Here is a 24,264-nt window from a genome sequence, read left to right as displayed (position 1 = left end):
ATTGTAACTAATTAGAGTGCTACTGTGTTAGATATTTAAAGGTGCATTCCAGTTCTAAAATTAATGTACTGTATTTGACAAGGGTGTTTCTTACATTGTAACTATAATCCTGTGTTAAAATATCAGTTTAATGGGTGTCTTCTATATAGAATGTTACCTGTACACTGTGGGGTATGAGTACTAAAGTGTTGCGCCTGTCTCAATAATCACAAACCAGCTGCAAACGAGTCAGAAGTCTAGGGTGAAATGTACTAACAAGCGCAATGCTGTTAGTGACTTTTTAGAGAATGCTTTGCGGCAGCAGTTTCTGTTTGCAGTTCAAGCTCAGATGAATGTGTCGTTATGGGTATTCCTGCATAAATTCTCAAACAGGGGGCGGAGATTGTGCAAATGAGGGTTCTCAAATATTATAATGAGATGTACGAAAGCTGCAGGAATTCTGACACTTACAATTGCATCAATTTTTTAAGAACTTTTGAAAACATGTTTTTAACAGTCGCAATTGTTGCTGGCATTTCCCAGTCCGCTTTTTCTTGTGCGTTTTCAGTTGTGCTCAATGCATTTTTGGGTCGAACAGCCAAATACCTATTTTTCCCTAAAAGCAGGGTGTATTTACAAGCCTTGAAAACAAATTTCTATGGCATTTCTGGTTTTCCTAGCGTATTGGGAGCTATAGACTGCACACATGTGCCACTGACCCCTCCAGCTCATTCTGAGCATCTGTATAGGAATAGGAAACACACCTGTTCCATTAATGTGAGGGGGTTTGTGATTGTGCACAGTTTAGCATGGCACCCCTGACTGATTGTGCACTGCCGATCCAGCAGTAGGGGTCTTCCCTCAATTTGCGTGTGAAGGCTCTAAGTTAATGTTGATCTGATTGTCTGTACAGAGTAGTAGCATCTAGCAAGGATCAGTAGGCTTTATTTGCTTTGTATTGTTGTGGCAGGATCTCATATAATTAAGCAAGTCAATTACAATTTCAGAGCCGGGAGCCCGGTTATCTCTCTCAGTGTTTCTAATGCAGCTCGCAGTGCTGGCTGTCTCTAGGACAGATGGGCAGATCCTCCAAAGCACAGCTCAATGTGCCCCTGAAGACACAGGGGGGAGAACCTCACCTCCTGAAGAGATGAAAGGGTGAAGGAACTTCATTGAGATAGCCTGGAACAAAGGAGAATTAGGGGAGAAGTGATTAAACTCTTTAAAATACAGAAACCAGGACCAGAAGACACAGTAGGAAATGAAGTGGAAAGAGACTTAGGAGCATTGACGGGCTGAATGGCCTCCCTCTCGTTCTTAAATTTCCGTTTATGTTAGCATGGAACGGGTCAAAAAGTACTGCTGTCTTACAGGATCAACATATAGGATCGAGAAAGCTAAGCAAATATGAGGGGCTTATTACGAATCGTTTTCCTGGTGATCCTTAGTTTTGAGTTTCTTAGTAAGTGTGTGACAGCACCGCCTCCAGTCAGTATACTTGCTATTGTAAAACCATTAGAATTGTTCATATACCAAATCTAATCTCATAACTGTGTATAACAAAGTGATTTACTGCTGATATCAGCATGACATTACTGCAAACAAGATACTTCCTAAACAGATCAATATAGTCATTCATATTAACCATGATTATAATGTAGTTAAGAGGTATACACAGCTGAAAAGAAGAAAACAAAGATACATGAATGTTCAGGTTTCTAGTAGCATCTAGCAAGGATCAGTAGGCTTTATTTGCTTTGTATTGTTGTGGCAGGATCTCATATAATTAAGCAAGTCAATTACAATTTCAGAGCCGGGAGCCCGGTTATCTCTCTCAGTGTTTCTAATGCAGCTCGCAGTGCTGGCTGTCTCTAGGACAGATGGGCAGATCCTCCAAAGCACAGCTCAATGTGCCCCTGAAGACACAGGGGGGAGAACCTCACCTCCTGAAGAGATGAAAGGGTGAAGGAACTTCATTGAGATAGCCTGGAACAAAGGAGAATTAGGGGAGAAGGATCAGTAGGCTTTATTTGCTTTGTATTGTTGTGGCAGGATCTCATATAATTAAGCAAGTCAATTACAATTTCAGAGCCGGGAGCCCGGTTATCTCTCTCAGTGTTTCTAATGCAGCTCGCAGTGCTGGCTGTCTCTAGGACAGATGGGCAGATCCTCCAAAGCACAGCTCAATGTGCCCCTGAAGACACAGGTATAGGTATACACAGCTGAAAAGAAGAAAACAAAGATACATGAATGTTCAGGTTTCTAACATACTTCTTTTTATTTTTTAGTTTCTACAAAGCCAATAAAGTTCAGAACTTCACCTACTCTCGGCCAGTTAGGAAGGGACCTAAAGACCCAGAGAACGAGTTTGCGGTAAAAAAATGATCCTCACACTGCATCACTGTGCTATAACCTGCATCTTCACACTGCATCACTGTGCTATAACCTGCATCTTCACACTGCATCACTGTGCTATAACCTGCATCTTCACACTGCATCACTGTGCTATAACCTGCATCCTCACACTGCATCACTGTGCTATAACCTGCATCTTCACACTGCATCACTGTGCTATATCACCTGCATCCTCACACTGCATCACTGTGCTATATCACCTCATCCTCACACTGCATCACTGTGCTATATCACCTCATCCTCACACTGCATCACTGTGCTTATATCACCTGCATCCTCACACTACATCACTGTGCTATATCACCTCATCCTCACACTGCATCACTGTGCTATATCACCTCATCCTCACACTGCATCACTGTGCTTATATCACCTGCATCCTCACACTGCATCACTGTGCTTATATCACCTGCATCCTCACACTGCATCACTGTGCTATATCACCTCATCCTCACACTGCATCACTGTGCTATATCACCTGCATCCTCACACTACATCACTGTGCTATATCACCTCATCCTCACACTGCATCACTGTGCTTATGTCACCTGCATTCTCACACTGCATCACTGTGCTATAACCTGTATCCTCACACTGCATCACTGTGCTTATATCATCTGCATCCTCACACTGCATCACTGTGCTATAACTTGCATCCTCACACTGCATCACTGTGCTATAACCTGCATCTTCACACTGCATCACTGTGTTATAACCTTCATCCTCACACTGCATCACTGTGCTATAACCTGCATCCTCACACTGCATCACTGTGCTATAACCTGCATCTTCACACTGCATCACTGTGTTATAACCTTCATCCTCACACTGCATCACTGTGCTATAACCTGCATCCTCACACTGCATCACTGTGCTATAACCTGCATCTTCACACTGCATCACTGTGTTATAACCTTCATCCTCACACTGCATCACTGTGCTATAACCTGCATCCTCACACTGCATCACTGTGCTTATATCACCTGCATCCTCACACTACATCACTGTGCTATATCACCTCATCCTCACACTGCATCACTGTGCTATATCACCTCATCCTCACACTGCATCACTGTGCTTATATCACCTGCATCCTCACACTACATCACTGTGCTATATCACCTCATCCTCACACTGCATCACTGTGCTATAACCTGCATCCTCATACTACATCACTGTGCTATATCACCTCATCCTCACACTGCATCACTGTGTTATAACCTTCATCCTCACACTGCATCACTGTGTTATAACCTGCATCCTCATACTACATCACTGTGCTATAACCTGTATTCTCACACTGCATCACTGTGCTATAACCTGCATCCTCACACTGCATCACTGTGCTATAACCAGCTTTTGTGACTGTGGTATTATTTAAATTATATTCTAACATGCCCAAGGTCATTTTAAGCCAGTCAGAGCACTGAAGATTTACCTGGTTAAACCAGGGAACACTACACTTCTGCTCTTGTTTACTAATCCTGTTGGCCAGGTGTAAATATTCCCTCGCTAACCTAGCACTGCTGCTCATGATTATTCTGTATTTATCATTTTTCTTTTTTTTTCTTGTTTGTGTTTCCTCTCTGCTCTCAGACCATGTGGATCGAGCGAACCACCTTCAGCACGGCTTACAGACTGCCGGATATCCTGCGCTGGTACAAGGTGACCAGCATGTGTGAGGTGAGCAAGGGACCGGCAGAGCCCCTCTAAATCTGAAGTGCGGCCTGATTGCAGCTGTACAACTTCAGGATCATCATCTCATATATATATATATATACGTGTGTGTGTGTAAAACATTTTCAGCAGTCTGATTTCTAGTGAAATGTAGATATCAAAAACATAAAACGAAGACTGGACAAGTCCTTTTGCACATGTTAGTCTGAACAGGGTCTGGTACAAATTATTTCAGTTAAGCAAGGGTATTGTGTCAAAGATTTGAATGTACAGACAACTCTGAGGATTGTGCCCATCTCTTCACTCTCCTATCCTGTTGAATTAAATTATGTTTCTCCTGGTTGAGGATGGTTTTCTGTTACTGGAGTTCTTGCTGTATGATTCTAGATCACTCTGAGTCCGCTGGAGAACGCCATTGAGACGATGCAGTCGGCCAACGAGAAGATCCTGACTATGATCAAACAGCAGAAGAGCGACCCCTCGCTCTCCATCAACCCGCTCTCCATGCTGCTCAACGGCATCGTGGACCCAGCCGTCATGGGAGGCTTCGCCAAGTACGAGAAGGTCTGTCTCTCTCTCTCTCTCTGTCTGGCTGCACGTCTGCCTGGCTGCGTGTCTGTCTGCCTCTCTGTTTGCCTGCATATCTGCCTGTCTCTCTGTCTGCTTGTTTGTCTGTGTCTCTCTGTCTGTGTCTCTCTATCCGTGTCTGTCTGTATATCTGTCTGCATGTCTGCCTGTCTCTCGTTACATCTGAGTATCTACCTGTCTCTCTGTCTGCTTGTTTGTCTGTGTCTCTCTATCTGTGTCTCTCTATCTGTGTCTGTCTGTATATCTGTCTGCATGTCTGTGTGTCTATCTGTCTGCAAGTCTGCCTGTATTCCTAGCTTTCTGTCTGATATGTAGCCAACTTGAAGTTCTTAAGAGACATGGAATTACATAGCTGGCTGTTTGGATCTAGTTTTGCTTTATTATTGTTTTTAAAATACAGACATCTTGACTCGAACTCAATAATAAAAACAGAACATTGTTGAACACCTTGCCTACATGTCCTCACCGTAAACACTAGGCAGCTGAGCGAAGAACTGCATCTACAGCACGGAGCATCATTATAGAAAGACACAGGGATGCTAAACAGAAAAGGACATTAAAAATGATATTGTGTTAGCAGTGCCCCTGGGGCAGCCCCCTGCAGCATTCTGCACGATGCAGACAGGCAATTAGTATAAGAGTACCCCCTACCGTCCAGACACCACCTCAAATCATCAGGAACCACAGCCCAGGGCACAGCACTGTATCTCCAGGAATAGTAGAAGCATCTGTAAATGGCAATTTGGTTTGACTCATTCAATAAGCTTTTTGATGTGTTTTTTTGTGTGTATGTGTTTGTTTGTTTGTTTGTATTTTCTGTTGGGCTGTGATCCCGCAGCTTTTTGACAGCTCTGGCAAATCTTCTTCAGAATCAGCTATAATTACATTTACTTAGTGGATAAAGGAAAGTATTACATAAACACACCATGTCTGATACACCATTAGATTTTCCTTCTGCAGCACACAGTGTAAATGTGCGTTTCCATATTTAGGAGGTGAGATTAGCTGGATACTGAGAAGCCGATGAACAGCATGTTTGACAGGAGCAGTGGAGGAGCTTTGCGATGGCTAGAGCATGATAATACTGCATAACCATGTCTGGTCACTGCTGTGATGGGAGAGCGTTAGTGGATCTCTGGGGCAGCAGGGTAGGAGGTGTGGTGTTGGAGGCTGAGGAGAGAATGTACTCTCCCTGACAGCTCTACCAGCAGATAATGTGCAAAAACAAAAAGCTATTCACTGTTTTGGTGAGAGCCATGTGTTGTGATTCTAAGAGATGATATGCATGACATCTGCTTGCACTGCAGTACAGTCTTTTTTTCTGATTCCTTAGTTTTTAGTTGGGGGTCCCCAATTCAAAACTGTTTTTAAAAAGGGGTTCCCCAAACAAAAGGGTTTAAGAACCAGTTCTGTAGATCACATTACTGTACACCAAGCCTAATTGGCTACCCAGAATTGTATTGCTTCCCATTTGCCGGCAGTCCGGCTCTAGAGGGATTCTCATTGGTCTGCCTGTGTACTGAGGGTGGCAGGCTCTCTGATGGGCTCTCTGATGGACTCTCTTCCCTGCAGGCATTCTTCACTGAAGACTACAAGCAGAAGCACCCTGAAGACCAGGAGAAAATCCTCAAGCTGCAGGACCTCATCGCCTGGCAGGTAGGAAGAATAATAATATTAATAAACCATCTCAGCTAATCCGCTTCTGAGTAGAGTGGTTTTAACAGGGCAGAGGCTGGGTGCAGACTGGCGACCCGCACAGCGCAAAGTGAGCATCTTAACCACTATGCAAAATCACTGTGTTCCTCTGCATTCGTGGTTATAGAGCTTTTAACCTCATCTCGTCTCATTGACAGGGGTCAGAATCCCTGACAGCAGTGTAGCATACAACACTGCCACTTCCACTCTCCTCCCACTTTAACCTTGGCGATCAGCTCCAGCCAGTCTGTGAGATCCAGGTCGTGGCACCATTGTAGCAGGGTAGAGGCTGGGCATGAATCAGGGACCCAGGCTCGTACGCTTTGTGGTTCAGACACTCGTCTAGGGTGTGCGAGAGCGTTGGTTCACACCCAAACTCTGACCTGTTACACGGTCACTATCCCACAGGGAGGTGCCCTCTAACTGCTATAAAATAATAATAAAATATATTAATTATGTTCATATAGTTGTTGTTTTTTAATTCTCTCAATCCCAAATTCTAGGTGATGCAAAACTTTTGGCCCTAGATGTATTGACAGCATTAATTCATCTTGCTCATTGTTTTCAGTTGTATCTCTTGTATAACTGTCTGGAAATAAAGTGGAAAGCGAAGAAGAGATTTCTCGGCCAGCTTCATGTTCTCATTAATACTTCAGCACATTCTTATGGCGTCTGATACCTTTGAAGAAGATATAAGTGTTCTGGCAGTGGCAAGTTTCTAAAGACATCATCAGAAATGATTTATTTTTTTCTCCAGCTAGTGAGATTACTGAGCTGGCTATCATCTGGTGTGATCAGGGGATTGAGGAGACCTGTTATTGTGCTAACTGCAGCAGTCTGTAATCACGTGTCTGTGCTATTAAAATCTTCACATAATTCAACAAATGCATACAATAATTATGCTGTCAACTCATAAGCAGTAAAGCAGATTCTGTCAGATGTTCAGAGCAGGAAAACCCCTATGAGATTCAACAACTTGTCCTACAGGGCGACAGCAGCAGCTCCCTGCGCACACGCACACGCATGCACACACATTACAGTACATCGGCACATCATACAGACAACACCACCATCATCATCCATGTCAATACATCCGTTTAGTTACAGCACTGGAAATAGGCAGGACATTAACTCTGTTGCCAGGGTTCTGGCTGTTTTTAAAACAGCGGGGAGAGAATCACAGCTTATTGGTAGTCTTGCTCCTTCTGACATGTATCTTTCAGGGTCTCCCAAAATGCCATCAGAAATCACTCAACCTTTAGAGTGACCTGCTGAATATACAGCAGCTTTCACCACTTTTAGTTCATGAGATGTTTCTGAACAGCTGAGCTGAAGACAAGTTGTGAAGGAGTGGGATGGATTTTTCCTTAGCCTGGAAATTTCTGCTCTGGCCGCATCTGGTCAGTTGCTGGTCAGAAGCAAAGAATACGTTGAAAATGATCGCATTGAGTATCAAAGCCCCTGCAACACAATGAACAATTAACAGGTTTCATGACGTTTCAGTCAGCTCAAAAAGGTGAGGCATTTATTACAGGAGCCCCTGAACAATAAACTGTGAAAAGGAGCAAGCCTACTTTTAGTTGCCAAAACGGTAACGGCCCCTTTTTTTTAGATGAACTTTGACTAATAGGATCTAGCAGGTAGTTTTACTTCAGATTCCCTGAGTGTACATGCAGCTGCTCAGGATGAAGATAACCCTGGTAGATGGAAATTCTGGTACAGTACAGTACTAGTCAGTCCCCCTGATTAAGTGTGTGTGTGAAGACACCCCTGGAGTCGTTGCTCCCCAGCCAGTTTCCTCGGGCAGTCTGCCGTCAGTCTGCTGCCATGGTGGTGATGATCTCTGTTTCAGATCCCTCTGCTGGCTGATGGAATCCACATCCACGGGCAGAAAGTGACGGGAGACCTGAAACCCTTCCATGAGCGTATGGAGGAGTGCTTCATCCAGCTCAGGGCCAAGGTGGAGAGCCAGTATGGAGTGCGGCAGCTGGTAATAATAATAATAATAATAATAAAAATAATAATAATAACTTTATTTTTATATAGCGCCTTTCATAGTGGACCACCATCACAAAGCGCTTTACAGAGGTAGGCTGTGAACTGTGTGCTATATGCAGAGTCAGTGCCAATAGGACATTGATTTAATATTTCATCCGTAGAACGGAGCACTTGCTCGGGGTCACACAGTGAGTCAGTCAGTGGCAGAGGTGGGAGCCTTCAGCACAAAGCAGGTCTCACCAGTATCCACTAATACAGCCATTCAGAATTCAAAGACACTCATTAAGACTGTGGGTACCAGTAGAGCCTGCATCTCCACACCAAACTAAATCTCTCGCCCCGTATTGTCAGGTTTATCTGCTAAGGTCCCAACTTCATTGGCATCTTATCATCAGAAATTTAAACACTCAACAATGAATTTCCTACAACTTTACTTGAGAACTTAAGTGAAGCAGACAAAAGTGTGCCAGTGCTTTCACCAAAACGCTTCAGACAAACGAGGGAATATGTGTTTGTTTGTTTACTGTTTCTCAGTTTTTTGTAACATGACGTGATTTTTTTTCCTTTCAAATAATAAAAGGTTACTTGAATGGAGAAAACAATGAAAACCTATATTTTTATGTATTTCTCCTAGTAGTATTACAACATAACTCCATTCAGTTGTTTTTTTTTTTTTTTTTTGGATGAAATAATTCTGATCCTCTGATCTTGGTCCCCCCCCCAGCCATTGTTTGAAGGTTCTCACAGCTCCCACCGTCGCTCCCTGATGACCTCATTCAGACCCATGTCCACCATCTCTAGCGGGTCGCTGGGGTCCTCCGGATTTGACAAGGACAGGTCAGCAGCACCTCCTCAACACTACAACACAGTACCAGTCATGAGAACGTATGAGCACAGAAACACACTCAGAATTGTGCAGAGAATGTAGAGTTTCATTCAGAAACATCCACAACACATTCTATAGAAATAGATCCAATACTTTCAAATCAGCTTTTTGTCTTTTTTACTGAATGTGTTGTAATATGTTTATAAGTGTTCACTGGCTACCAAGAAACACTGTCAACATGCTTAGAGGAAGACACTGAACAATTCTAAACACGCAGTACAACACTGCCCCCTGTCTCTCCGGAGCGAACCTGGTGTATTTATTGTGTCAAAGGAAAGGATGTGCTGCTAAAGGCTCACATGATTTATTATGTCTTTCACAAGAGAAGTTATGTTGCTGTATGTAATTGTAAAGGGACGGGCTGCTTTTCATTCCTAAGTCAAGTACAGTTTGTTTTGGCTGAATAATTCTAAATGTGTACGTGCTTCTGGGACCAAGGTGGAGATATCAAAGCATGGCAACAGACACAGCGAATCAGAAAGACCAGTAGTGACCTAGTCCCGTATAACTTTTTTTCTGAGTTAAGGATTAGGATATTAGCCCAATATTGTGCTAATAATGCGTATCAATTAAAAAAATAATTCTACTCAGCTCAGGCACGTTCCTGGCAGCAAGTTAGCAAGTCAGAACCAAAAAATAAATAGAAAGTTAAGGCATTAAGTGACAAAACCTGGCACACAATTAACAGGTTTCAGAATGAAGAGCTCCCGGTCAAGTAAGTGATTTATTACAGTATAATGTGCCATGAAAAACTGGGGAATATCTCTTTAACAGCAGTCTAAATACAATTCAATGTGTTTGCAGCCTGGAGCTGCCCCTGCCGAAGAAGGGAATCTCCAAGTCACAGGAGAAGTTGGATGTGGAGGAGAAGAAGAGTGAGAAGAAAGAGAACAGGAACAGCCTGCTCTTCATGTACCGGAAGAACGATCGTCCGTCCGTCTCTGACACCACCGAGCACAGCAAGGTAAACCAGCCTGCTGCAGGTTGGAATGCATATGCTCCTAGCATCTGATAATGATACTCACCTCTCAACTAGACAGCGCCCAGCCCTTGCCTCTCCATTCAGTTCCATGGGCTGAGATGCCGTGCCATTACATTGGCGCCCGAACAGGGACCGACTTCTGTCCCCTGTGATTGAAAAGGCAATGTAAATGGTCTGTGTTTTGCATTAGAAAAGCTGTAGCATGTATGTTGACTTGCGAGATGTGTAATTGTCCCTAGCTCCCGATCCTGGGGAAAGAAAGTGGTCACAGTGACAATGAAACCCTGAGCCTGGGTGGATGTGCTCGAGGACCAGCATCTATTAAGCGAAGAAACAATGTAAAGAATACTGACATCAGCATTAGACTTACTGACCTCTCACCTAGAGCTTGCTCTTTAGTGGAATGTTAAGGCATTCATCTTTGAATAGTGATGCTAGTGGTTTGCTTCCAGCCCTTGCCTCTCTATGTAATCAATCTGCTGAGCTGCCATGCCATAACAAGGTGCATGTACTGCTGTGGAATGACCACAGAACTGACAAGAACAGCCAAATAACAACTTCCCCCTTACAGCCATTACTTTAACAAGCCACAAGGATATGATTTTCAGTTGAAGAGTTCTCTGGTGGAGTTTCAGAATGTATACAGAGGGCTCTGTCCAGTTCATTGCACAGTTGATGACTGATCTGGGCTACAGAGTGTGAATAACACATATCTAAGCTATAACAGATATGGCAGTGTGGCAGAGCAAAGCTCTGCCCTTTAAATTGGCAGAGATGGGGTTAACTTCCCCTACCTGCCTGGGTTTATTATGTTCAGGTGGCTGGGGTTGATTAGTTGATCAGGTTGATTAACGATCAATCAGCGCCCAGCCACCTGATATAAAAGGAGGCCTCTGCTTCTCATTTGGGAAGAGGGAGCTGAGGAAGCAGGTTGGTTTTTTTTGGGTTGTTTAGAAAGTTTGAATCCAGTGAAGGCATTGCCCAGCCTGGAAACTGTTATTTTTGTAAGTTTTGCTTTTTATCTTTTTTGTGTTTAAATTGCTTTGTTTTGGCCCTTGTGCCCTTTCATTTTGTGTTTATTTATAATAAAATAGTTATTTTTTTGAACTGCAGTCTGTCTCTGGGCCTCTATCCACTCGCCAGCCTGCCACATTTGGTGTCAGAGGTGGGATAGCGCCACCTAGAGGCTCAGAGCAGTATTTTTGTTTTGTTTTGTGGAATTTGTGGGATAATTTTTTTTTTTTTTTTTTTGAAAAAAAAAAAAAAAAAAAAAAAAATGGGAAAGAGCAGACAGCGGCAAAAGCAGGAAAAGCAGCAGCAGCTGAAGAAATGTAAGCTGCTGCAGCCACCGCTGGAGGACCCGGCCAGCCTCTTCCCCTGGTGTTCCTGGTGTGGGAAGGAGGACCATCGTTGGCGGTCCTGCCCAGACGTGCCACCGGCAAACTGGTGTGGCCGGTGTGAGGAGGACGGCCACAACTGGGCAGGATGCCCCTACAACCAGGCCCAGGAAGAGGTGCCGTGTTCACCCCGGGCATCAGGGGCCACCCCACTACCTCCAGCACCACCACCTTCACCACCTTCACAGGAGATCTGGGACTGGTTGATGCACCCTGAGGCAGACCTCGTCCACGATCTCCCCATAGTTATCAACACGCTGTGGCGTCGAGATGGGGAGAGGTGGGAACAGTGGGAAGAACAGCACCACCCGGCCTCCTTCCCAGAGGTTGCCCTCATGGTGGTTAATTACCTGGCTGTAGACATGGGAGATCCACTGGTCACTCCAATAAAGAGAGGTGAGCCGCCTTCCCGAGAGCCAGAGAGGGGTGAGCTGCCTTCCCGAGAGCCAGAGAGGGGTGAGGAGCTGCCGTCGCTCCCAGAGCCAGAGAGGGAGGAGGAGCTGCCGTCGCTCCCAGAGCCAGAGAGGGGTGAGGAGCTGCCGTCGTCCCCAGAGCCAGAGAGGGGTGAGGAGCTGCCGTCGTCCCCAGAGCCAGAGAGGGGTGAGGAGCTGCCGTCGTCCCCAGAGCCAGAGAGGGGTGAGGAGCTGCCGTCGTCCCCAGAGCCAGAGAGGGGTGAGGAGCTGCCGTCGTCCCCAGAGCCAGAGAGGGGTGAGGAGCTGCCGTCGCTCCCAGAGCCAGAGAGGGGTGAGGAGCTGCCGTTGCTCCCAGAGCCAGAGAGGGAGGAGGATCTGCCGTCGTTCCCAGAGCCAGAGAGGGAGGAGGATCTGCCGTCGCTCCCAGAGCCAGAGAGGGGTGAGGAGCTGCCGTCGCTCCCAGAGCCAGAGAGGGAGGAGGATCTGCCGTCGCTCCCAGAGCCAGAGAGGGGTGAGGAGCTGCCGTCGCTCCCAGAGCCAGAGAGGGAGGAGGATCTGCCGTCGTCCCCAGAGCCAGAGAGGGAGGAGGATCTGCCGTCGTCCCCAGAGCCAGAGAGGGAGGAGGATCTGCCGTCGCTCCCAGAGCCAGAGAGGGGTGAGGAGCTGCCGTCGCTCCCAGAGCCAGAGAGGGGTGAGGAGCCGCCGTCGCTCCCAGAGCCAGAGAGGGGTGAGGAGCCGCCGTCGCTCCCAGAGCCAGAGCCAGAGAGGGAGGAGCCGCCCGCTCCCAGAGCCAGAGAGGGAGGAGCCGCCGCCTCTCAGAGCCCGAGAGGGAGGAGGAGCCGCCGCCGCTCTCAGAGCCCGAGAGGGAGGGAGCCGCCGCCGCCGCTCTCAGAGCCCGAGAGGGAGGAGCCGCCGCCGCCGCCGCCGCCGCTCTCAGAGCCCGAGAGGGAGGAGCCGCCGCCGCCGCTCTCAGAGCCCGAGAGGGAGGAGCCACCGCCGCCGCTCTCAGAGCCCGAGAGGGAGGAGGAGCCGCCGCCGCTCTCAGAGCCCGAGAGGGAGGAGCCACCGTCGCCGCTCTCAGAGCCCGAGAGGGAGGAGCCGCCGCCTCTCTCAGAGCCCAGAGGGAGGCCGGGCCGCCTCCGCCACCAGAGGGAGCCGGGCCGCCGTCGCCGCCTCCGCCACCAGAGGGAGCCGGGCCGCCGTCGCCGCCTCCGCCACCAGAGGGAGCCGGGCCGCAGTCGCCGCCTCCGCCACCAGAGGGAGCCGGGCCGCCGTCGCCGTGCTACCTTGGAGATTCGGGGCCCCCTCAACCAAAGAAGGCTTGGGGGCTCCGACATCAACCCCGCCCACCACCACCCACCATAACAGCCCACCCAAGGGACATAATTGGACTTGGGGGGGGGGGGGGGGGGGGGGGGGGGAGTTGGCCGATTGCGGCCGGTGTACGTTGTACATGGGGGGAGGTGTGTGGCAGAGCAAAGCTCTGCCCTTTAAATTGGCAGAGATGGGGTTAACTTCCCCTACCTGCCTGGGTTTAGTATGTTCAGGTGGCTGGGGTTGATTAGTTGATCAGGTTGATTAACGATCAATCAGCGCCCAGCCACCTGATATAAAAGGAGGCCTCTGCTTCTCATTTGGGAAGAGGGAGCTGAGGAAGCAGGTTGGTTTTTTTTGGGTTGTTTAGAAAGTTTGAATCCAGTGAAGGCATTGCCCAGCCTGGAAACTGTTATTTTTGTAAGTTTTGCTTTTTATCTTTTTTGTGTTTAAATTGCTTTGTTTTGGCCCTTGTGCCCTTTCATTTTGTGTTTATTTATAATAAAATAGTTATTTTTTTGAACTGCAGTCTGTCTCTGGGCCTCTATCCACTCGCCAGCCTGCCACAGGCAGGTATAGAGGAATTGGTATAGAATAGGAGACAGGCACAGAATACACTCAAGGTTTTATAAAAATTACCTGGTGTCAGTTCCTTTTCTCTGTTTTGCTTTTTAACTCTTCCAAAGTGTCTGAAATGCCCTTTTCAAATGATGCATAGTTCACACACCCTAGTCTCGTATCCTGTAAAGCATTTTGTGATGGTGGTCCACTATGAAAGGTGCTATATAAAAAGAAAGATTATTTTTTATTTATTTTCTCTTCTCACTCAGGATGTGGGGGCGAAGATGTCCCGGAACACTAGTGACAGTCTGCTAGATAAGATGGACGAGCAGAGACCAGCTCCTCAAGGCAAGACCATCAGCTCCTCTCTCCCCACCATATCAGGTGAGCTCTCACTCAGAGCCGAGTTAGGCCCAGTGCCTCGCCTGCTGCCTCAGCCTGTGTTTGCTGTTACTTTAGGCAGCATTATGGGGTATCCTTTGCTCCAGCATTCCGTCTTTATTTCACTATCTGACTATCTGACAAAATCATTACATTTTGAGAACAGTGAATTGGTGACTTATACTGTAAAATATAGCTCTTGCCAATTTACTGTCGTACATGTCCAAACCATGAATTAGCCAAATTAGCCGAATCATCGAATCGTGACATGACGAAGGAGCACTGCACTATACATCCACACAGCCTTGTCTTTAATGAAGAAGCACTGCACTATACATCCACGCAGCCTTGTCTTTAATGAAGAAGCACTGTACTATACATCCACACAGCCTTGTCTTTAATGAAGGAGCACTGCACTATACATCCACACAGCCTTGTCTTTAATGAAGGAGCACTGTACTATACATCCACACAGCCTTGTCTTTAATGAAGGAGCACTGCACTATACATCCACGCAGCCTTGTCTTTAATGAAGGAGCACTGCACTATACATCCACACTGCCTTGTCTTTAATGAAGGAGCACTGTACTATACATCCACGCAGCCTTGTCTTTAATGAAGGAGCACTGCACTATACATCCACACAGCCTTGTCTTTAATGAAGGAGCACTGTACTATACATCCACACAGCCTTGTCTTTAATGAAGGAGCACTGCACTATACATCCACACAGCCTTGTCTTTAATGAAGGAGCACTGTACTATACATCCACGCAGCCTTGTCTTTAATGAAGGAGCACTGTACTATACATCCACGCAGCCTTGTCTTTAATGAAGGAGCACTGCACTATACATCCACACAGCCTTGTCTTTAATGAAGAAGCACTGTACTATACATCCACACTGCCTTGTCTTTAATGAAGGAGCACTGCACTATACATCCACGCAGCCTTGTCTTTAATGAAGAAGCACTGCACTATACATCCACGCAGCCTTGTCTTTAATGAAGAAGCACTGTACTATACATCCACGCAGCCTTGTCTTTAATGAAGGAGCACTGCACTATACATCCACGCAGCCTTGTCTTTAATGAAGGAGCACTGTACTATACATCCACGCAGCCTTGTCTTTAATGAAGGAGCACTGTACTATACATCCACGCAGCCTTGTCTTTAATGAAGAAGCACTGTACTATACATCCACGCAGGATTGCCTTTTAAGGGCTGAGATTTTCTTTTTGCAGGATTGCGGAAGAACAGTTTTGGGGGTCGAGTGAAGAGCGCCAAGCCCCCCCCTCTCCCCAAGAAGATCAGCCCAACGGTGTATGAGCAGTTCAGCCCCGACGCACCCCCAGACGCCACTTGCCCTGCCAGACGGGGCTCTGTCAAGGTAATCAACCAACCAATCAACCAACCAATCAACCAGTCAATCAATCAATCAACCAGTGAAGCCAGCAGCTGCATTCTGTATCAGCTACAGATTTATGGTGTGACCCAGAAGTCCAGTGAACAGATCATTGCATAGAATAGACTGGGAAGACACAGAAGCATGGATCAGTTTCTCAGCATCAGAGAAAGATAGAAATGACCTAATTTTAGCAATGTTTTGCAAATGAAAAAAAGGACAGTTTGGTGACATTGCGAATATGCAACACATAGGATAAATCAATCAAATGAGACTCCTAGATTTTTCACTTCTGTTTTATGTTTGTGGTCAAATTTCCCAGATCTATTTTTAAGAGATTGTGTTGCTGCTGAGAATTTTATAACAGAACCACTGTCTTATCAGAGTTTCACTGTAACTGTAAGGAATGTTGTTGATGAGGAATCATGGAGATCTTTCAAAACCCAACTTTACAGTTAAGTTTTGAGATCCATCAGCTACTATGAAAGCTGAAGGGCCCAACAGCCTCTGGTCATTTGTAAATGTTCTTAAGGGGGTTTGGAGCCCAAGGGGGCACATTGCACAGTGAATTCCTATAAACAGTGAACATCAAAAGTTTTAAACAGTATCAAACTATTTTTTTTCTCTCCCTTACAGTCTTCCAGCTCATTGAGCCCTGTGAAGTCAAAGTCTCCACCCACTCCCCCACCCAAGGGCAAACGCCAGAGCCAATATTAGACAATCAGAGCTTCTCATCAGTGAATCAAACCAATCAGAGCTTCTCATCAGTGAACCAAACCAATCAGAGCTTCTCATCAGCGAACCAATAAGATCACCTCTTTAACAAATCATTTCTTCTTTTTATTAAACCAATCAAAGTATCTTGTCTTTACAGTGAACCAATCAGAACATGTCTACTGTGAAACAATCAGAACATATTTTCATTGAAAGTTTGACACACCAAGTACACTTCTGATCAACATCAGACACAAACAGCTAAGTGTGCAGATATTCAACTGAAAGTAGAGTGTGAGAAACTTCGAGATACAGACAGACAGACAGACAGGCAGGCAGGGCTCTGACTCCCTTTCTACATTCCAGTGTGATCTGTAAAGAGAGCTTTTTAAAGTCAGGGCTTTTGTATATTATTGAGTTTTTTTGTTTTTTTTGCCATCAAGCATTATTTCATAGAAAAAAAAAAACCTAGAGAAACAGCAGCATGGCCCATGAGGCTGCCTGAGTTCAGGATTATGGGGTAGCCCTTTAAATCTAACCAGGTTTGAAAAACTGGTTTTTTTTTTTTTTTTTTTTTATCTGGTGTTAATACAGTCAGCCAGCAGGGGTCACTGTGGCTTCATGTCAGGTAAAGAGAATCTAAAACTAAAATCCGATTCCCAGCCAAGAGGTTTTTTTTTTGTTTGATTTTTTTAATAGCTGTTTCCTTTAAAATTATTGTCAGCACAACAGATGCCTTTTTACTGTCTAATTTTCAGTCTGCACAATCTTTTTGTTGATACAGTAGAGTGCACCAAAATGCTTGCATGCAGTATAGAGCAGGAGATCAATGAATCTGATGTTAAAATTGAACATGATTGTGGGACAATGCAGCTTGAAATCCAACCTGATACCTAGTTTGAAACGTTTTGACAGAACAGCTGCTTAGTTTTTCATGTGTCATATAAAAGGACACACACAGTGAATGCCAAGCTTGTCAAGGCAGCAGCTCGATTTGATTTGAACCCCTGCACTGTTGCACTTTATCCAGAAAGCTGCAATCAGAGAGGAATGCTTGCACAGGTCTTATTGCTCACAAGTGTAACTTAACCAAAGATTACCAGGTTTTAGGCAGCCAGAGATGTCCACTGGATGGCACACAGACAACAAGGAGCTCTCTTAGAACAAGTTCCAGCGCTTAACACGATTTCTGCTAAAATTACACACCTATCAATACACCTTTCAATCCCAATGATTAAAAAAGCAACAGTTCAGTCGTTCAATATTTAAAGGTTGCCTGCATCTGGTAGGGTCTCTAATACCCACATTGCATTGTAATTGCTGCTCTAGGAAAGGCTGACCAGGTGTCCCTTAATCATTTCCTGAACAGCACTGTGTGCAAACAGTGACAGGGAGGCAATGAGCCGGAGATTGAGGACAAACTTATTAACAATCGCCTTCAATTACAAGAAAAGCAATACAACTCCTACATACCACATCTGTTAACAGTCCTGTTTATGTCATAAGAATTACATGGTGCATAAAGGGTACAAGGATCATATTACTTCAGGTTTTTTAACTCACATCCCACTGCATCCAGTACCTTTTACCTGTCATTTACTTTAACAGACTGTGGCAAAGTGCCTGCCCCTGTGTGTATTTTGTGGTGTATGTTGTGTGTTAATGTTGGTGTATAGTCATTGGTACACAGGATGTAAATGGGTCTGTGTAACACGAGTGTTTAAAATGTATATTTGTATTTAGACATGAGGATTGCACAGCACTTCACATGCAAGTAAAATGTAATGATATGTGAGCACGGGGAATTGCACTTTATTAATTCACGTGCAGTTGTACCGAGACTCCAATTGAATGATTGATTAGCAATCGAGTCTCGGTACAGCTGCATAAAAGCTGCATGTTTTCACTCACTCGGGGTTGTGTGTTTGGTGAGTGGAGAACGGGATTGGAGACGGAGGTAATAATAATGGTAATAATAATAATCGTTAAAAATATCTGCTCACCATGTTTTGTCTGTGTAGCCTGTTTTGTTTGTCTTTTTTGTTTTGGCGAAAGTGCCGTGTCCTGTGTTTTTGTTTGTTACAGCCTTTTTATTTACTGTTCTGTTCTTTCATTAAATGCTGAGCGCAAGCAAACACTCAGCAAGACCCAACTCCACCACTCTGTCATTTATTTCCTGGTTCCTGTTTCTGGTCTGACGTCCCCCACTCCGACCGTCTTTGTGACACAGACACAGGACTACAACTACCAGCATGCACTGTCATTTAAAAGTACATGATGGAGGAAACCTTTTAAGTTCCCCAGCGAGGAGGAATCATCCCTGACACCACCCTGATAGTACCAGCCTGGTGAACCTGAAGCAGTATGATCCCCCCACACCTCATTTGTTGACACTTTTATGGATGTATTTATTTAGTTAGTTAATAAGAATTTTACAGCAGTTATAATGCCATGTGGTTTCTGTAAACCTTACCAGGGGCAGGTAGCCTCACTTCCTCCAGTCTACTCCATTGCAGATGCCGTGATCACGTAATCGACCTTGCAAAAGATCAATTCATTAATCAAGGACATGGTTAGGTTTGCCTCCCCCTGTATCTAACCCATGTGAGATTTGCACCAGTGTACTGCACCTCTGCAGCAGGACTGCAGCTGTGACCTCACATTACCTTCTTGCCCTTTGTATGGCTACCATTGGCAGGGGCTGGGACTCTGGGGCTGAGGGGGGAGGTAGACTGGAGCTCGAACTCAAGCTTGAGCCCCGCCCCGCCCCGCCCCGCCCCGCCCTGCTCACCTCACCTCACCTCACGTCAGCTCAGTCTGCAGGGTGTTCCGTGCCATTGAGGCAGTGCTCGCTCTATCTATCTATCTCACTCACTCACTCACTCTCACTCTCTCTCCACACCTTCAGCTTGTAAAGTGTCCTGCTCTATAACTCTGATTTTAATAAAGCTCTTTAATAATAACAATCCAAAGCTGTTGTTTTTATTTTTCATTATAGTAAAAAAAAAAAAAAAACGTACTGTGGCACAGGTGTCAGTCAGTGCAAGACTGACCCCTGCAGCATAAATGGGGTACTGCACTGAAGGGAAACAAACCAGTTCCTTGATCTGCTGTAGCGTTTTTAACTACAGTGCTAGCCTTGGTTAAAACAGTTCCACAGCAGCAGGCTGGATTGAATGTTCATCCACACAAGTTCTGCAGTTTGAGCTTTTTAACTCGAAAAATCACATTCGGAACTGCTTGTTGATATATATATATATATATATATATATATATATATATATATATATATATATGTATAGACAGTGGAGGTGTTACATTCTGTATATTTTAAAGAATAAACCTGTTCAAACTTGGACAGCATTGGCAATGTTTGTAACCAATCAGAAAGTCCATAATGAGATGGCATCCAATAGGCTGCCATTATGTTTTAGCAGCTGCTGTATGGAAGGCCACCCGGGTTAAAAACGCATGACTCAGAACACGTTTCAAATATTTAGCACACATTCTAATTTTACTTTAGCACGTGTTGTAATCCTAATTGTAAAAAAAAATAGTAGGTGTAATAAATTATCCAATTAAAAGTCGCTTACATCTGCCATTCCTGCCCAGTTCATGGTGGTACATGGACTTGGCATTGGGAAAAATCTAGTGAAAGATGGACAGACCCGGACCCTGAGGGACAAGCATCAGCCAACTCTTTCAGAGCCTCAGAAATCATTTTAATTCATTGGTAACCCCACTGGAATTAATATGTCATTTGAAAGTGTTGAAAGATCAGACATTAATATTAGCTATGGCAACTCAGTATTTTAGTGTAAAAACCACAATAAAAATAATTTGAAAATAATAAACTGACTGTGTACATTATTAATACAAAAGGAACCGCATCATGGTCAACTAAATGACACGTTTCTGACCCGGATGGGCTTCTATACTGCTGTGACTTTGAAGTGTGCAATTCTCAACACGTTCAGCATATACAGTGGCTTGCGAAAGTATTGACCCTTCCCTTGGCATTTTCCCTATTTTGTTGCCTTACAACCTGGAATTAAAATGGATTTTTTGGGGGTTTGTATCATTTGATTTACACAACATGCCTACCACTTTGAAGATGCAAAATATTTTTTATTGTGAAACAAACAAGAAATAAGACAAAAAAACAGAAAACTTGAGCGTGCATAACTATTCACCCCCCCAAAGTCAATACTTTGTAGAGCCACCTTTTGCAGCAATTACAGCTGCAAGTCTCTTGGGGTATGTATCTATAAGCTTGGCACATCTAGCCACTGGGATTTTTGCCCATTCTTCAAGGCAAAACTGCTCCAGCTCCTTCAAGTTGGATGGGTTCCGCTGGTGTACAGCAATCTTTAAGTCATACCACAGATTCTCAATTGGATTGAGGTCTGGGCTTTGACTAGGCCATTCCAAGACATTTAAATGTTTCCCCTTAAACCACTCGAGTGTTGCTTTAGCAGTAAGCTTAGGGTCATTGTCCTGCTGGAAGGTGAACCTCTGTCCCAGTCTCAAATCTCTGGAAGACTGAAACAGGTTTCCCTCAAGAATTTCCCTGTATTTAGCGCCATCCATCATTCCTTCAATTCTGACCAGTTTCCCAGTCCCTGCCGATGAAAAACATCCCCACAGCATGATGCTGCCACCACCATGCTTCACTGTGGGGATGGTGTTCTCGGGGTGATGAGAGGTGTTGGGTTTGCGCCAGACATAACGTTTTCCTTGATGGCCAAAAAGCTCAATTTTAGTCTCATCTGACCAGAGTACCTTCTTCCATATGTTTGGAGAGTCTCCCACGTGCCTTTTGGCGAACACCAAACGTGTTTGCTTATTTTTTTCTTTAAGCAATGGCTTTTTTCTGGCCACTCTTCCGTAAAGCCCAGCTCTGTGGCGTGTACGGCTTAAAGTGGTCCTATGGACAGATACTCCAATCTCCGCTGTGGAGCTTTGCAGCTCCTTCAGGGTTATCTTTGGTCTCTTTATTGCCTCTCTGATTAATGCCCTCCTTGCCTGGTCCGTGAGTTTTGGTGGGCGGCCCTCTCTTGCCAGGTTTGTTGTGGTGCCATATTCTTTCTATTTTTTAATAATGGCTGTGATGAGTCAAAGGGATTTCGGTCTGTGATTCAGCCTCCCGACAGTAGATGGCATCAAACCAACTCGGGACTTCCCTTACCAAGATCTCGTGACCATGGCAAAAGTCATCTTTTGAGGGGCGGCACCTTGATGAGGGGAGGAAGTACGAGTATGTAAATTCCAGCCACTGGAGTCAAGTGAAGGATAAGGACACTTGTCAGTTGGGGATTGGTGTTCCACTGACTACAGAGGCGGGACATTACATACTAAAGGGAACGTACTACTGTGTTCGGGGTTGGTCCGAAAGTAAAATAGGAGGAGTAACGGGTGGAGGGAGAGACTGGTTTGGTGCAGCGGGATTTTTAAAACAAAAAAACACTAACATTTCTTTTGTCTTTTGTTTATGTAAGGTTCGCCACGAAGACAATTAAAGATGAGTCATCACGGTTTGTTTTGGATTTCACCCCTGCACTCCTTCCCTCACACCATTTTGTTTTCTTTTGTTATTTAATTATTTTGTTGTGTATAGATAATAAAAATAAATTATTTTATTTCTGTACACATAAATTACTGTCTGGACATTCCATTTAATACACTCTCGCCTCACAATGGCTTTAATGGTGCTCCGTGGGATGTTCAAAGTTTCGGATATTTTTTTATAACCCAACCCTGATCTGTACTTCTCCACAACTTTGTCCTTGACCTGTTTGGGGAGCTCCTTGGTCTTCATGGTGCCCCTTGCTTAGTGGTGTTGCAGACTCTGGGGCCTTTCAGAACAGCTGTATATATACTGAGATCATGTGACAGATCATGTGACACTTAGATTGCACACAGGTGGACTTTATTTAACTAATTATGTGACTTCTGAAGGTAATTGGTTGCACCAAATTTATTTAGAGGCTTAATAGCAAAGGGAGTGAATACATATGCAAGCACCACTTTTCCGTTATTTATTTTTTAGAATTTTTTGAAACAAGTTATTTTTTTCATTTCACTTCACCAATTTGGACTATTTTGTGTATGTCCATTACATGAAATGTAAATAAAAATCAATTTTAATTCCAGGTTGTAAGGCAACAAAATAGGAAAAATGCCAAAGGGGGGGGTCAATACTTTCGCAAGCCACTGTAGTACCTGGCCAATGTTTCGTACCCCTTAAATTCAACAGAGAGAGTGGAACAAAAACACAAAATAAAGACACGTCTTCAACAGTTTTCAGGGAATTATATTTATTTTTTTGACAACACACCTTCCCTCCCTCCCTTGCTTTATACCGCCGCACACTGTCGTCAGGAACCTCCCTATAAGCAATACACAATCTTCAATGTAGAGTAAAGCTACAAAGATAAAGTCATTCCCCAAAGCTGCCTGGGGTTTGTAATGAGATAAAGAATATACAGTACAGGTTTCCCAGCTCGATTATATTTGCTTGTTTAGTTTTTGTTTTTAACTAACTTCTTACTGGTGCTGCAATGAATGCAACTAGTCATATAAAAGCAACAGTCTCGGGGAAGCTGAAGGATCTCGGTGACTTCACAAGCTACATGATTTTGCAACCAGCAAAATTCACAAGACAGTGGCTGCATTGAGCACCAGTCTTCCTGGAATGGCAACTCCTGCAGAAAACTACAACAGGCAAGAAAGAACAGCAGCAGTCATAAGCAGGTCATGATGAGTCGAGCCTGCAGCCCTGTGCATCGTATCAAGAAAACACACCAGCGGTCACAGGCAGGTCACGATGAGTCGAGCCTGCAGCCCTGTGCATCGTATCATAACAAGCAGATGCTTCAGTGGCCCAAAGCACAGTAACCACTGCTCAACACTGTGCCAGGATATATAGACAGAGGGCTTCTGAGACCACTCTCTTATTGTTTGGGCCAGTCATTGTACAATTAGCCAGCGTGTCTTGCAGATTGTGATATTCATTAGTGTTATTATTGTGATGACATAACCAGATCTTGTGATCATGGACCAGTGTCACAGCAGCATGTCACCTGACGGCTTGCAGGATACTTGCACATTCTGACGCCAAGACTGCTCCAGGCTGTCCTGCACATCCAAATGCTGTTCGAGGTGCAATGAATCAAAAAGAAACAAGCACAATATTTTCTGTAACACTTAAACAGAGTCCAAGTAAATAAATCTGCTTTACTACCCAGGTGCAGAACCCTTACTTCTTATATAATAACAACAACAACAACAACAAGGCATCGCTGCCTGGAATTCATTCTAATGTTTAAATATTGAAACATACACAGATAGATATACAAGCTGGATACATTCACATTTAAGAATTCCTTTCTAAATGTTCATTTAAAACAGGAGATATGCACATATAAAATGGAAAGTTGAGCTATTTTTGTGGTCCTGTGTTGCAGTGGCGTGCAGTGGGTTTCCCAGTAGGTCATGTAGCAAGACTATATGAATGTAACATTAGATAGAGGTTGGCACTGGTAGCTGAAAACTGTACCCGTCGGGTTTTAATTTACCTTTTCACCACCCAGGTATCGATTTATTCATTTGAGAAAATATGCCATTGATTATTTATCTATTTTTCTCAGTAATTTTTTCATATACCACAAGCCAGTACTTTGGGTGGCACTAGGACCCAGTGAAAAAGCTCACCTGCCCACCTTGGTTTGTGCGCAATGCATTATGGGGCACTTTAAAGGTGCAAACCAAATGAAACCAGACTTGAGCTCCACTATGCGCGTGTGGCTGTGACATCACTCAGAGAGCCTGCTACTGTTTTAAGTGCCACACTTGTACAGAG

General features: G+C 44.7%; 1 protein-coding gene across 1 annotated transcript in view; it reads left to right on the top strand.

The window, feature by feature from the left end:
* The window catches only part of LOC121327399 (dedicator of cytokinesis protein 2-like), a 457,752-nt gene extending 441,203 nt beyond the window's left edge, over positions 1-16,549 (top strand). Inside the window, exons 44-53 of the mRNA XM_041271445.1 lie at positions 2,268-2,352; positions 3,991-4,077; positions 4,459-4,635; positions 6,232-6,315; positions 8,207-8,344; positions 9,077-9,189; positions 10,043-10,202; positions 14,175-14,289; positions 15,529-15,674; positions 16,326-16,549. Coding sequence (XP_041127379.1) covers positions 2,268-2,352; positions 3,991-4,077; positions 4,459-4,635; positions 6,232-6,315; positions 8,207-8,344; positions 9,077-9,189; positions 10,043-10,202; positions 14,175-14,289; positions 15,529-15,674; positions 16,326-16,406 — 1,186 coding nt within the window. The 3' untranslated portion in view covers positions 16,407-16,549. The remainder of the gene's footprint in view (positions 1-2,267; positions 2,353-3,990; positions 4,078-4,458; positions 4,636-6,231; positions 6,316-8,206; positions 8,345-9,076; positions 9,190-10,042; positions 10,203-14,174; positions 14,290-15,528; positions 15,675-16,325) is intronic.
* The last annotated feature ends 7,715 nt before the right edge of the window (positions 16,550-24,264 follow it).

Source organism: Polyodon spathula, chromosome 2, assembly GCF_017654505.1.
Source record: "Polyodon spathula isolate WHYD16114869_AA chromosome 2, ASM1765450v1, whole genome shotgun sequence".
Lineage (NCBI taxonomy): Eukaryota > Metazoa > Chordata > Actinopteri > Acipenseriformes > Polyodontidae > Polyodon > Polyodon spathula.
Note: the sequence above shows the minus strand (reverse complement) of the source record. Positions and strands in the feature narration are given on the sequence as shown.